Below are 16,441 nucleotides of genomic sequence, written 5' to 3'. Positions count from 1 at the left end.
GTATGCAGATTCATTTGAATCGCTTAGTTAAGATTATTTCCTTGTGCCCCTTTTGATCCCTATTAAAAGAATAAAGACAAAAGAGTCTTTCTGAGTAAAGTTTACTCGCATTTCAGTTCACAATTTGATCCCTGAAAGGCAGGCTTTACTTGGTAGTTACATAAAGAAACTGTGAGTTTGTCTCATATGGAGATTGAACTCATGTGCTGCTGGCTGAGAACCAGCAGACAGAAAAATTAAAGAACAGGCGAAGTCCCGGCAGACTGGAGGAGGGCAAATGTTGTCCCTATTTTCAAAAAGGGGAAAAGAGAGGACCCAAATAATTACCGCCCAGTCAGTCTGACATCAATACCAGGGAAGATTCTGGAGCAGATCATTAAGCAAACAGTCTGTGAGCACCTAGAAAGGAATACTGTGATCACCAATAGTCAGCATGGATTTCTGAAAAATAAGTCATGTCAGACTAACCTGATCTCGTTTTTTGACAGAATTACAAGCCTGGTAGATGAAGGGAACGCAGTGGATGTAGCCTACCTTGATTTCAGCAAGGCATTTGACAAGGTGCCCCATGATATTCTTGTAAAGAAGCTGGTAAAATGCGGACTTGACTATGCTACCACTCAGTGGATTTGTAACTGGCTGTCTGACCGAACCCAAAGGGTGCTCATCAATGGTTCCTCTTCATCCTGGAGAAGAGTGACTAGTGGGGTGCCACAGGGTTCTGTCTTGGGCCCGGTCTTATTCAACATCTTTATCAACGACTTGGATGATGGACTCAAGGGCATCCTGATCAAATTTGCAGATGACACCAAACTGGGAGGGGTGGCTAACACCCCAGAGGACAGGATCACACTTCAAAACGACCTTGACAGATTAGAGAACTGGGCCAAAACAAACAAGATGAATTTTAACAGGGAGAAATGTAAAGTATTGCACTTGGGCAAAAAAAATGAGAGGCACAAATACAAGATGGGTGACACCTGGCTTGAGAGCAGTACATGTGAAAAGGATCTAGGAGTCTTGGTTGACCACAAACTTGACATGAGCCAACAGTGTGACGCGGCAGCTAAAAAAGCCAATGCAATTCTGGGCTGCATCAATAGGAGTATTGCATCTAGATCAAGGGAAGTAATAGTGCCACTGTATTCTGCTCTGGTCAGACCTCACCTGGAGTACTGTGTCCAGTTCTGGGCACCACAGTTCAAGAAGGACACTGACAAACTGGAACGTGTCCAGAGGAGGGCAACCAAAATGGTCAAAGGCCTGGAAACGATGCCTTATGAAGAACGGCTAAGGGAGCTGGGCATGTTTACCCTGGAGAAGAGGAGGTTAAGGGGTGATATGATAGCCATGTTCAAATATATAAAAGGATGTCACATAGAGGAGGGAGAAAGGTTGTTTTCTGCTGCTCCAGAGAAGCGGACACGGAGCAATGGCTCCAAACTACAAGAAAGAAGATTCCACCTAAACATTAGGAAGAACTTCCTGACAGTAAGAGCTGTTTGACAGTGGAATTTGCTGCCAAGGAGTGTGGTGGAGTCTCCTTCTTTGGAGGTCTTTAAGCAGAGGCTTGACAACCATATGTCAGGAGTGCTCTGATGGTGTTTCCTGCTTGGCAGGGGGTTGGACTCGATGGCCCTTGTGGTCTCTTCCAACTCTATGATTCTATGATTCTATGATTCTATGATTCTATGATTCTATGAAAATGGCTGCAGGAGAGCAGCATGGCAGCAAGAGATAGAACAACAGTAGTATCAAGACAGCAAGAATCAAGACAAGCTGAGAAAATGGCTGCATGACCTGGCTCTTTTATAGAGTCAGCCAGAGCCATGCCCATCTCCCAGATCACATGCAGGGGGAGGAGCTCCAGAATAGTGGAACAGGAAGTTACACTGACTGGATGTCCCCCTGCCTGTGCCCACTCTAGGGAAATAAGGAATGTTGCATTTGACTGCACCAATGGATTACATCCCACAAGTTATTCAGGTATTGTAACCGTGTTGGTCTGTCATAATAAATAACAATGATAAAATATTTTTTTAAAAAAATATTGAAAGATGTTCTAGTAGCACCTTAAAGACCAACTAAGTATAACCTTTCTAGGTATGAGCTTTCGTGTGTATACTTAGATGGTCTTTAAGATGCTACTGAAACATCTTTCAATATTCTTTTTTTAATCTTTCATCATTGTTATTTATCCCACAACTTAGACATTCTGAAATGACAGCAGTTGAATGGAAGGCAGATTTTTATGGCAGCAATAATACTGTGGTGATCTCCTATTACCATGCAGCTGCTTATTATTTTCACTGTTTATTACTCCTTAAATTTCTTCTTTTAGGGAAAAATTACCCCAAGACAGTGGACAAAATTTTGTATAAAACAGTCCTCAAACAGGTATTTTTACCATCTTTATTGTTGGCTCAGAGGATTATTATTATTACTACTACTACTACTATTGTTAATTCATAAAATTTCTATATTGCCATTCATCCGAAGATCACAGGGTGGTTTAAATATAAAAACCCAAAATACATACCATAATAACAAACAAAAATAATACCCCCAACTATTATTATTTCAAACCCACTGGCCCAAGAACCATAAATGTTCTATATCTAGTAAAACACAGTGGGGTCAGCTAGTACTAAATCAACTAAAAATCTAACGATAGCAACAAAACATTTTTATTTGCAATTAAATCTGCCATTCTGCTATTAATATGTAGAACTTTTGTTAGGGTTTTTAAATAGTAACATGGGGGGGGGGGTAATCCCAATTAGCAGCATTTCCCGCAATAACCTTTCTCAGAATAAATCTTGTGTGTAAGGCTGAGATAGTTACTATAGCAACTGAAGGCAATTTCAAGCCACCGTTAATGAGAAATGCAGTATCTGTTACAGAAGATGCTGCTGGTAGCCTGACACAATATAAAGAATTAGTTACTGGCCCCTTCTACTCCAAAAGCAGCATAAAACAGCCATACAAAAATGTTTAACATCTTCATTGTTGTTTCACACTCTGCCTAACGCCAAGCGACCCTGGATCACTGCAAAAAGTGCCATGTTAAATCTTTAAGGTATGGATGGCTGATCACCGAAGAATTGATGCTTTTGAATTATGGTGCTGGAGGAGACTCTTGAGAGTCCCATGGACTGCAAGAAGATCAAACCTATCCATTCTGAAGGAAATCAGCCCTGAGTGCTCACTGGAAGGACAGATCCTGAAGCTGAGGCTCCAAGACTTGGGTCACCTCATGAGAAGAGAAGACTCCCTGGAAAAGACCCTGATGTTGGGAAAGAATGAGGGCACAAGGAGAAGGGGACAACAGAGGATGAGATGGTTGGACATGTTGTCGAAGCTACCAGCATGAGTTTGACCAAACTGTGGGAGGCAGTGGAAGACAGGAGTGCCTGGCGTGCTCTGGTCCATGGGGTCACAAAGAGTCGGACACGACTAAACGACTAAACAACAACAACATCTTTCAATGTTTTTAGCCAATGAGTGATGTCAGAGCTATGATTGACAAGTCAGCTGTTTCCCCCTTGCCTCTAGTGAATTCTGCCTTATTTTCTAGTTGAAATGCATCCTACTCAAAATCAAGATCATTTAGCTTAGGGGAGATAATTATTTTATGGGAAGGAGTAAACCCTGAAAGGTGCACAAATCAGACACGATTTTCCATAATTCGATCATCCCTCTGCCTCAACATCAACTAATACCTTTGATGAGCTGCATAGGCATACTGGTGCTATATATAGAAAAGTTGAGCCTACTGTTGCAAATGATAAATTAATATAGTACTGCCATTCACACTGCTGGCTGACATATATTTCAATCTGCAGATAAATGAGAAAGAAAAACTCTAGTTATGCAGAAGGAGAACAAGTCATTCAGTAAGAATACAGATGACCTCGCAAGCTGTGCCCACTGTAGTGCAGAATTATAGGTATTTCTCAAGGAAACAAGCCAGCACCATATTCTTACACTCTCTGATGATGTTCAGTGATAGATTCTACAAATCCTCCTAGATTTCCAAAAGCCAACACAATCTTAAATTGCCAAAGAAAAGAGCATTTTCAAAGCCATTTAAAGACTACAAACAAAACAGAGCAGCAAGGTACAGCTAATGGTAGGTTTTGCTAACTATCCAAACATTATTTTTATTGTGATAAACGATACAGGCAAGTCAGACAGTCTGCCACAAATAGTTGCTTCAGTTTCATAAATCTTTAACTGTCTCATTTGGAGGGGAAAGCAAGAGTATTGCTTGATTTTTAAAAGCAAATAAATGTTATCTTATACCAGGGGCTGGAATTTTGTGGCCCTCCATATCAACACCTACCATTTTTGACCATTGAGCATAATGTCTGGGGCTGATGGGAGTTGGAGTTCAACAACATTTGGAGGGGTCACATGAAAACCCATTCCTGTACCAAACAGTTGGTTCATTAAAAAGTTATCCAATGTTCCTGCACAATCCCATTTATTTATTTATTCATTTCTATTCTGAATCATCCTTCTTCCCAAAGAAGCCCAATGCGATGTAAAACAAAGAACAGAACAATGAAGTACATCCCATAAATAAAACACGAGATAACAAAAACAGCAATAAAATATCAAAGCGAAAGCACAAAAACTACCTGCAGCTGTTAAGTTTTAGAACAAGTATTATAACAAATTAATTTATAAAAACCTGGCCAAAGAAAAATATATTCTGCTGAAATCTAAATGTAAAAAACCCCTTGGTGTCCCTTCCAACTCTACATTTCTATGATTCCATGATTCTATGAATCATGTTTCAAAGAGAAGGACATTCTGGATTCAGGTTGTCACCACAAAGAAGGCCCTTTTGCAAGTTCTTATACAATGAATTCTCATGGGGACTACTAGGAGAGTCCCTATTCTGCTGATATTAAGACTTCCTCCCTTTCTTTTCAATAGCCAAGGCAATTTCCACAAAACGTCTTTGTTGTCATTAATGAGACACATTTGCAAGAAATGGTAAGTCTGTGGTATGTGCACACACATATATAATATCCCACCACCAGACCAGCAGTTTCCCACATGGTCAGCATGTCTTAGAAAAGATACAAAACTTACACACCTGTAACACAAAGCAACTCTGTTCAAGAAAAGCACACACAAACAGCACTAGCTAAAAACAGAAATACCCACCAATTTTTAACAAGCACTAACTAGAAAGACCATACACCTGCCAAAATTAAACAGCCAAGGAAATCGAACTCCACCTCAGAGGAAAGACTATGCTGTAGCATCGTGGCTATTGCAATCCAAGTCCCTTTGATCACATCTCTTTCAATGAATGAATATGAAACAGGGTATACTGTACTTTGCAAAAAGCAATTGGTGTGGAGGCTAATACAATAAATGTTCTTCACAGTATTTGAGCTAAATTATTACATGCCCCATTAAGAGGAAGATACTACTTGCTAAAAAACAATACACTTACTGTATAAATAAAATTTCATGTAATGTTAATGAAAGTACCTGCATTATGGGTAGTACTGAAATGGATTTCATTTCATTAAACTATTTACATACTGCTTAATTACGACAGACTCAAAGTGATATACAATTAACTCAGTAGAAAAAGAAAAAGGGGGGAAACAACCTATAAATTCAGAACTCAGATAAAATGCCTGCTGAAATAATAATTTTAAAAGTATTTAGCATGTACTGGAATTTCCACAGGGAAGGAGGTTGTTGGACCTCAACTGGGAGTCCTATAAAATGTACACTGAACTGCAAATTACCATGACACTTTGCATTTATTTTTCCTCTGCTTGATGAGTACTTTAAAACATACTCTTCCACATGCACACCTGAAAGATTTCAAAAGATGAGTACCGGTAGATTAAATACACCACTAAGTGATTTTTGTTAGGGTCCTCCTAAGAATCTATTTAAGAAGAAGTTTTCATTATAAAACTTAATGAGAAAACCTGAGCAAATACTGACATGCGAAAAAGATCGTTAGTGCTTCAGAAAAAAAGAGAAATAAAAGAATGCAATGCTATTTAAAAATGGAGATGGGGCATTAATAAGTCACACAAAGGTATTCTGGATTACCAGATATTAGCCTTAGATAAGCTCCATTTCTAGCAACACAAGACAGGTATATCAGAGAGACCAATTACAGCTATTAGACAAAGACCTCTCTTCCTGTCACAGTACTATTCAAATATTCAAAATATGAGCCTATCAGAGCACTTAATATTCATCAGAGATGAGACAGACTTTCTCTTGTGTGCCCTAAAATTACATTCTTTGTGCTAAAAGCAAGTAAGCTCAAGATGGAGCGTGTGCTTGGAGTTTCAATTTTTATGGCTAATAGTTTCTTTTTGCAATTCTCCCACCTCCCACCCCGCCGGCCCCCCAGTAACTCTTATATCGGCTCTACAAAAGATCTAGATGGCTTCTTCATTGGGGTATTGCAGTATGTGCTGGCTTAATACAACAAACATCTATTTGGTCTCATAGGACTCACAGCAATAAAAAAATACAGTCACTATGGTCAGAAAAGCTGAAAAAGAGTCACAGAAATTCTTCAGGAAGTATCCTAAGTTTCCATTTAGCACTCACTACTCCCGTCACTGTGTTTAAGAAATAATGTACCAAAGCTTTTAAGACCTTAACACACATCTGCATGCTAAAGTAAATTAGGTAAAGGCTCAGCTGAGAGACTCTTGTCCATGATTGTTCATGGGAGGACTGCCAAAGTAGATGAAGCTAATTGTACTAGATACATGTACTAGGCAACAAAAATGGTCAAACAAGCATCTGGTTGGCCACTGTGAGAACAGAATGCTGGACTAGATGGGCCACTGGCCTGATCCAGCAGAATGTTCTTACTTAAGACTAGTTTGTAGCCAAAAGAATAGTGCAGAAAAATGATAACACAGATTAATGTTTGGGAATTGGTATACGGCTGCTTCCTACCAAAGCAATTGTCCTAGACACTGTTTAATAATAATAATAATAATAATAATAATAATAGCCCTACTATGCAAGTTCAGGCTTAAGAGAATTGTTACGATGGATAATTAAGTCTACAGTTCATATCGCTTAACAAGGATAATCAACACCATTGGGACTTTTAGTCTTGGGAAGTGGCCTTGGGCCAGTCACTATCTCTCATTTTACCCAACTTCTCAAAGTTGTTGTGAACAAAAATTGGGGGTGGTGACTACTGTGTATCTTGAGAACCTTGGAGGAAAAAAGGGAGGATATAGATCTAATAAAGAAGGAAAGAATAGACAAAGTGCCACCATACATGCCTTTCATATAGTCGATTCAAGGTTCAGTTCTCATTATCTGCAATTAAAAAGCATCTTAGCAAGCTGAAATATAGGAAGCTGTCACATACCGAGTCAGAGCACTGGGCCATTTGGTTCAGTATTGTCTACACCAGGCTTCCTCAACCTCGGCCCTCCAGATGTTTCGAGACTACAATTCCCATCATCCATCATCCCTAACCACTGGACCTGCTAGCTAGGGATCATACGAGTTGTAGGCCAAAAACATCTGGAGGGCCAAGGTTGAGGAAGCCTGGTCTACACACTAGCAGCGCCTCTCCAGCGTTCTGCTACTGAGCTACAGCGCTTTCCCCAAGACCCCTGCTTGCCACCAGTTGGAGAAAACAGAACTGAATCAAATGTCTGACTATGTAAGACAGTTTTATATGTTCATTAGGCTTTCGTTCCAAAAGCACACCTTGTTGCCGTAATCAAAACCTGCTTTTTGAAGATAGGCAGGTAAGAACGAAAAGTCAAACCAAACTCATGATGGGTGCAAAGAAAAAATTACACGAGACTCGGGATTCTACTTCATACCAAGAGACAAAATAAGACCTGTAAAGAAGCAGGCCGGAATGTAATATATGATTCAAAACTTGACTTCAAGGTTAAAATAAGAAAGTGATAAACTGAAGAATCTCCTACACAAAAACAGGTCTGCCAATATGGTGGTTTTAAGTCTCTTTTATTTTGCAGAATACAACCAGAGTATTTTTTGCCTAAAGTGGCATATGATCTGCATTATAGGTGGAGGGGTCTTCTGAAGGAGACTCGTGTTTACAAACAGAAGGTCAGATGTTAAAGTACCTATTTCAAGAAATCCTCGGGACATTAAATGAAGTGTTACTGATACGAGCACACATCAATCATTCTTCTTTTAGTAGTCACGCTAAAAATATAGGTGAAATGAGCCATATCTTCAGACATTAACAGTCCTACTCATATAAAATGAATTATACAGGAATTAAAGTCCCATATTTAATCCTCACCTGGGGAACATCATCACAAAAATGGTCTACAAACATGAAATTTTCATTGTCTCGTTTATGATGTATATTGTGGACACTGGGAAGGTATAAACCCCAATAAAGTACAGATTGATATTTCTCTACTTGTTTCACTCAACGATATAATCTTAATTTGTTTGTCTGAGAAGTGTGAATAACAACCAGTACAAATGTCACTTCCAACACATAGAAGCGCCTGTTATCTATACCTTCCGGAAACAACCAACAACATTTTTGTTTCAACAAGCTTTTCCAGTAAGATGGAAGGGTCTCTGCCTTAAGGGTTCATTTTATTTTTAACCCTATGATGTTTATTTTTGCACCTGTACTTTTACTTATAAAACTATTCTTGTACTGCTTTTAAAATTATTTCAGCTGTTTTTAAAGGTATGTCTGTAAATCGCCTTGGGCAATTCAGAAGTTAAATAATAGCTATAAGCAACTTATTGAATAAAGGTAACAAAGCCTTGCAAAACTGGCGGGATTGCAAGATGTCCTGACCCTGAAGAGATCAGTTATATGAGGACAGCAAGTAGGGCTGAAGTTACTATAGTTCCTCATTGCTTTACTTCGTCCAACAAGACCTATCTAGTTCAGCATCAGCCAACCAGGTAACTCCTAAAGCTCATAAGCAGGGTATGAAAGCTACCTAATGTTTATTCACCGCACATGGTACTCAAGAAAATATTACCTCTAGGAAACCAGTTAATTGCTGCAATTCTAGAGAAGTCTTCACTCAATGCAACTTCAGAACACACTTTCTACAGGTGCAGAACCCTAAGTGGAGGCCTCCTAAGAATATCCCAATAACTAGGAAGAGTCATATGGAACCCACAAACATCTTCAAGAAGGGCACTCGCATTGTCTTGCAAACCACAGAAATGATCTGAGCACCCCCAAATGAATATTTCACACTGACACTTTGAAGATATTAACAAAAAGGTAGAAATGCCCCAACAGCAACCATGTTAATTTGGCCAGGTGAACCCAAGTTCATAAAAACTGGTCAGTTTCTATACCCAAGATTTCATGGGTAACCCAGTGATGGGCATTTCAGTTAGGTTTTTCCCTCTTCAGCAACCTCTTCCCCATCCCCTCCAAAAATCTTTTGAAAACTTTCTAAGCTACCCAAATAGGCAGAAAATAGGGAGCTGCTGAATAGGGAAAAGATACTCAATTCCCCCCACCACCACAAACAAATGAGTCACCTCATTTGAATTGTGTAATCCACTCTACTTCAGTGTTAAGATCCCAGCGCATCCCATTAACTGGAAATTTTCTATGGCATGTTAAAATACCTTTTTAAAAAGAGGTAAGTGCTACACTTCAGTAAAGGGGGAAAAAACTGACAGGCTGTTAAATCACACAAAAGTGCGATTTGATATGCCTGATGCTCTCCCACCACTGAAAAATACGCAAAGAATAATGTCCTTCTCAGAACTATGGAAAAGGTTATTGATGCTGCTCACAGTGCATACATAAAGTCCCATCCTCTCCTAAATACTATCCTTCTCACTTTATACCATTTTTCAGAAAAATGTGCTCCTACTTGATCTCAACTTTTACATCACCACAAATTTTCTCAGAATAGAGAAGGTTTTTATACAAAAAAATCATTTTACAGAAGTGAAAGCAATTCAGGTAAAAGGGAAGCAAGCCATCAGCTTTAGGAGACTCGTTTTTCATATGGTTTCTTTATACTTGGAAATACATTTATTTTGTGTGGATCATGTTACAGCATCTGAGTATATAATGGGAAGTCAGACGATACAGCCTTTTTTTAATGAGTATCAAGTATAATGTCTTTTCCAGGTACTCTCTGAAATCTGTTTACCACACATTCATGAAACACTTGAGGTGCACCACAAAAGAAAAATGATAACACCGATCTACTGAGATCATCACTTTGATAAATCTCCACACTAATGAGTTAGTTTAGGACTATTCAATGCCAGACATTCTGTGCGTAGAATTTAAATGCTTAGGTGACACCTTCCACTTTGAATTACAAATTACTCTCATGAAACTTGATTTTAATATGATGATCAAGAACAAAGCATAATAAATTACCAAAAGTAGGTCTACATGTACCGCTATTGATGACCACATATTATTTTATCATAAATAACTATTTTAATATTTTCACATCTGTAAATACAAACCAAGACACTGCCAAGGTGGTAGTGACTAAATTCGTAACTTTTTAAAATAGCTGCCGAACCATATCAAAGTTACTCCGAACTACAGAACTAAACATTCTTTTTGAGTAGAATTTGCTCGGCAAAACTGATGCTATCAAAATTACAAAGTGTGAAATCTTCAGTTCAGAAATCCAGCCATAATCTGAAAGAAAATCCATGACTTTATTGCTACTAGAAAAAGAGAGTAGTCAGGACTTCTAAGCAAGCATTTGATTTAGAATGCCCGAACTCAGTAATGGCAGGAGTTCAATTATCACTTTGTGCCTCTGAGTACAAAATGGCCAGTGAAACTTGTACCATCAAGTATTCTCATATTCTGCTATATGCATATGCAAATTCATTATCTGACCACTATACTTCTTTTGTATAGGTACCCAAGGGCTCCTATACTCCCCCCTTCAAAATATTGATCACTAGTGAAAATAATTGAATAAAGTTCTACTGTACAGTTGATAAAACAAAATTATGATTTAGGACAGTGATTTAAAGCTTTTGTACTGCATACACATTATTTAAAAAACAGCAACAGTCTCTTTTTGAAGAATAAGGTTAAAAAAAAAGTTTATCCAAAATACAGTTGTTGTGAACACTGAAAAAAGTCATGAACAAAATGTCTATTTCTTTCTGTTTCCCCACACATGTCATCTATGTGTAAATTGTGCTAAGAAAACTTTCAAGTTAAGATGTCTCAAATTAGTCAATTATATTTACAGGGGACTACTTATTAATCACATGCACTGTTGAGCCTCTGAGCTTCTTGCATTCAAGGTGAGACAGAGATGTAGCATACAGGAGGACTTGAAAGAAAGAAGGGGATGAAACTAAGAAGCTGTGTTTTGTCTCTGAACTTACCGCTGACATTCCCCAGCATGCAAAACTAGATCTTCATTGTTCTTTGCACTAACTGTGAGCTCATGTTCTGTTGAGTTGAACACATCAAGGAGGAGATGGCACTGGCGGGTACTATTTGAAGAGATTTAAACAAACAACGTTGAGGTTTTAACAATCATCACAGAGTTACGATAACAGAAAAACATTAATCGTTATTATTAAAGGAAAGGAACAGTCTGTGATCAAGTCAGTGTTTTTTTTCCATTGCAGCAAATCTCAGCACTTCTCAGAGCAGTGACTATTTCACATTTTAGCTATCATGTCCCAGTCACTGTTCAAATTCAAGTATCACAGTAAACTATGGTTTAATGAGATGTCAGCTTCCTTCTGGTATCAGGTGCTCTCTTCCTCCTCCCACACAGCTGAGATGAGCATGGAGATGTTTGCTTTCAGTTTTAGTTAACTGTGTCTTCTTGTGTCATCTGTAAACTCAAACTGTGATTCAAGTTACCTATGTTTAGTTTAAAACAGCTCAAACTGATTTCTCTAGCTGGCTTGTTTAAACTAACCATAGTTAACACGAACTGCCATTTCTGGTGTGGGCAACATGGGAATCCACAATTAAAGGCATGGAAACCCATGGTTATGCTATGCTGGAGGAGGAGGAGTATGCACAAACCAAAGGCAGTCACATTGCAGAGCACATTACAGTAATCCAACATTGATGAAACTAGGCACTGTAGCCAGGATCAGGACTGGGTGCAGCCGGTATACTAGCCTAAACTGAGCAAAAGCATTGCTGGTCACTGCCGCACCATGATGATCCAGATGTAAAGCTGTATTTAGGAGCACTGCCAAACTGCAAACCACGTTTCTCAAAGGAAGTACAACCTCATACAAAACAGGCTGAATCTCTATTCCAGTGATATCTGTTAGGGTGAGATAAAGGGCTGGATTGTCAGGATCCATTAAGGCAATTCTTATTTTGTTAAAAATCACCCTATTGTACTAGCAGTGAGAGTATCAGAGGGAAGAATGTACAATTTAAGAATGAATTTTAATCTGCTAGTGTTTGAGTTATGGTGCTGGAGGAGACGCTTGAGAGTCCCATGGACTGCAAGAAGATCAAACCTCTCCATTCTGAAGGAAATCAGGCCTGAGTGTTCACTGGAAGGACAGATCCTGAAGATGAGGCTCCAATACTTTGGCCACCTCATGAGAAGAGAAGACTCCCTGGAAAAGACCCTGATGTTGGGAAAGAATGAGGGCACAAGGAGAAGGGGACGACAGAGGACGAGATAGTGGGACAGTGTTCTCGAAGCTACCAGCATGAGTTTGACCAAACTGCGGGAGGCAGTGGAAGACAGGAGTGCCTGGTGTGCTCTGGTCCAAGTCGGACACGACTAAACAACTAAACAATAACAGTGTTTGCAACTAGCTGATGGCCCTAAATCCAGACCATTAGGGCTACAGCATGAATGTATGATCTCATGCATTTGGTGTCAGCATTATAAGTAACTGTGCTTGGATAATGAGTCACACAATGCCCTTAAACTTTTTAATTCTCATTTGCCTTAACCATACTTCTTCACTAGATGTGCATATCTGACACATTCTATGTTTACTCAAGTCATTTTGAGAAAGCACCATTTTTTAAAGAATTAAAATCTATTACAGTGCTATCATAACTTGATAAAATCTTCAAGCATTGAAAAACATTTCATCAGCAAATGAATATATAAAGCATTCATCACGGGAAAAGAGAGAGAGAAAAAAAACTAAATTCAATTGAGTAGAGGAGATGAGACAGGCAACTACTATTGCTTTATTCATTAGCAACGCTAAAATAGAAACTCATAAAATTTAACTGAACCAAGTGATAGACTGCTCCAGTTTGGAAAGAGGCAGATTTGTTGAATTTTTGGCATTAGGAGAAGAAGCTGAATTAAGCCAAATTTCTCCCAACAGGCAAAAATGTTCTATTTCATAATGCATGAAACCAATAGAAGGTATATTATATCCATGCTGCATGACAAAAAAATAAACTGAGAAGTGGCTGTCTTCTGCTGTTAGGTTTTTCCACTGCTCTTCACGGGTGGAAGAGTCTAAGCCTGCTATGCTGTCATGGGATGGTCGTAAACACTGCAACTGCTGAAAGGAATGATTCTGTTACAGAATGCTGGCTGTTTCTATGAAACGGTCAATGGGTTTTTTTAGGGAAATATTCATGTGAGAACTAGAGAGTGGCTGTGTATTTTTTGCTAGAAATGAAATACAGGCAGACAGGAGAGTCGAGCATTCCTGGGAAATGGACTAGGGAGATGAGTTAAGAGTGGCTGGATGGATAACCTGATTGTCTTTCTACAGGCACTGCAGTCGTCTGCAAGGGATTTCCACATGGCAAGGTTGATGTTCCCAGCAATTAATGAGATATCCATATTGTGGCCTTGCCACTGTGCTGTGGAACAGGAGTCTCCAGGCTCTGATGAAGACCAAGACTCAAGAAGGGTAAGCAGATACGAAACAGAGAGCCTAAAGTGTGGAGGTTATGTCCAATCACAAGGATCACATTGCAGAACTAGGGCTTGAACACAGTTAGATTACTTACGAATATACAATTTTTGTGGTTTTTTTGTTTTTTAAAAAATATATTTTATTTGGGTTTTTAAACATAAATGCAAAAATAAAGAACAGTATAACATATATCATAACATCTTTTCTTAACATCTTAACAATTTTTGAAACTGTCCACTGATTTGTATTATGACTGTCAGGAAAGGGAGGAACATAGGGAAATAATGGTCAGGATACATTAAAATGGACTACTGACAACTGCAATGTGAGAACATGACAGAAAGGCAATCATAGAATCTTACATTGGAAGGGACCCAAGGGTCATCTAGTCCAACCCCCTGCAAATCAAGAATCTCAGCTAAAGTATCTGTTGTGTATTGAGTCAAAGGATTTTATATCTGTATTATTATTGTCTGTAATTGAATTAGGGTAAAGTAACTGCCTTTTGGTTCCAGAGGGTACAGCTACTATTGGTTCATTTAAGCTGCTGTATTTGGATCCTCTGTCTTATTGGTTGCCTCCCAAAGGCAGGACTGTGATTGCCTGATATTGTTCCCTCCAAAATGTATCCCTTCTAGCTTGTTCCCTGTCCCTATAAATGTAGCTCTCCCCTCCTCAGGTTTTAGTCTTGTTGCTTTTAATAAAGAAGTGTTACTAGAGAACTGTCTCCAGCATATTATGTCAAGAGAGCTGAAATCACAAACCCCACGTCACAACAGTATCCATGACAGATGGCCATCCAACCATATGCACCCAAGTTAAGAGATGGATTCCAAAGAAGAAGATGGATGAGTACTTTCTAGCAGAGCCACTCCGAAACTGATGATATGATTACTTAATCTCTCCAATCTGCAATTATTATCTTTTTTTAAAAAGCCACTTTTGTATTATTTGTAAATTACTTTGAAAACAGATATGGAAAACCAGGGTGCAAATACTATAAACAACTTTTTAAAAACTAGGCAAAAATTCATGAGTAGCTCATAACTTATACAAATATGTGATTTCAAGCAAAATTAATCACACTAGTTTAAAACAAATAAAACTTTGTTTCATAATTTGCAGTGCTCAAGTCTTACAATCAGCAGACAGTGTGGATCATAAACAGAGAAACAAGCTGTTTTTTTTAAAATAACACCAGTTCACAGATGGGTGGACAAAGAGTCCCTGACACTATGTGTCAATGAAGTGTAGGAATGAGATGCAATTTGTATTAGTGAGGCATCTGATCAAGGCCTGTATTTTAAAATGAGCTTAAAGATTTGCAAATGTTTCATGCCAGGCAGAAAACCAGCTGGCTAAGGACTTTGGCAGTTGTTTCTCCTCCTGGACAAGGGCCCCTCCTGATTTATAGTAGTAGCAGGAGACAGGTTTCTCAAGGTTGTAAAAGGGAAATACAGGCTGGGAGCAAAGGTTACACTGACCCTACATATTACAGAATACAATCAAGCTGCAAAAACACTAATTAAGAGTTGGTAAATAGTAAGATCTCTGTTTAGATAGAACTTAATACCACGAGCCATCTGTTTTAGCCATTTGTTTTGGAATGCAGGGGCAACAGGGGCAAAAGGTGATCTGGTAATTAAGGTGCCTTGTTGAGGCAAATGTAAGATATATGGCTACTTGTCTGCCATTTATGGATAGAAGGAAATATAGCTCTTTGTCTCCCATAAAAGGTAATAGGAAATGGGTGTATCTTTTATAATTGGTTCTAGCAAACAGCCAATAGGAATTTCAACCAGGCTGATTGGACAGAGGCAGCCAAAGGAGGAGCAAGGGGGCTGGGTTGAGGAAATATAAGTTCTGGCCATCAGGGCTGGAGGGCAGGCAGAGCTTTGGTAACCATATACCACTGTGCCTATCATTTATTTGTCTGACAAATAAATTATTATTTTAATTTCTCTATTGCTGCGTTGAATATTTCATTCCAGCTAAGCGATAACCACAAGCAGGGTGCTACATTAGTAGTGGGAAATTTGTAGAAGTGCAGGAGCACTGTATGTCACCAAAAGAACAAATAATGAGCACTATAAAAAAGGAGTATTTAAATGCACATTCACATCAATACTTGTACAGTGACAACACAGTTTGTAAAAAATAAGAAGGAACATAAAAGAATTCTGGAATGTTGTTGTTGTTGCTGTTGCTGTTGTTGAATCGTTTAGTCCTGTCCGATTCTTCGTGAAGGGGCTTGAATAACTCAGAGAAGCTATGAGCTATGCCGTGAAGGGCCACCCAAGACTGACAGGTCATAGTGGAGAGTTTTGACTAAATGTGATCCACCTGGAGGAGGAACCAGCAAGCTACTCCAGTATCCCTGTCAAAGAAACTCCATGGACAATTCTGGCAATATTTCCACCTAAAGATTTATTCATCCATATTATTTCTGGACCTAACTCAACAAAGTACTTAGGAGGTTTCTTGACCTCTAACAAAACACAACATGGTTTTATATGGCTAATGCCATAATCCAAAGCAGCAACGTGCAGTTCTTCTAATAAACAGAGTG

General features: G+C 38.8%; 1 protein-coding gene across 3 annotated transcripts in view; it reads right to left on the bottom strand.

Moving 5' to 3' along the window:
* TRAPPC9 (trafficking protein particle complex subunit 9) overlaps window positions 1-16,441 on the bottom strand; it is a 264,093-nt gene that overhangs the window by 172,099 nt on the left and 75,553 nt on the right. For all 3 annotated transcript variants that reach the window (XM_081874037.1, XM_081874039.1, XM_081874038.1), the window contains one exon: window positions 11,380-11,490. In XM_081874037.1, coding sequence (XP_081730163.1) covers window positions 11,380-11,490 — 111 coding nt within the window. The remainder of the gene's footprint in view (window positions 1-11,379; window positions 11,491-16,441) is intronic.

This window comes from Podarcis erhardii (assembly GCF_964252035.2).
Source record: "Podarcis erhardii genome assembly, chromosome: 8".
In the NCBI taxonomy this organism is placed as follows: Eukaryota; Metazoa; Chordata; class Lepidosauria; order Squamata; family Lacertidae; genus Podarcis; species Podarcis erhardii.
Note: the sequence above shows the minus strand (reverse complement) of the source record. Positions and strands in the feature narration are given on the sequence as shown.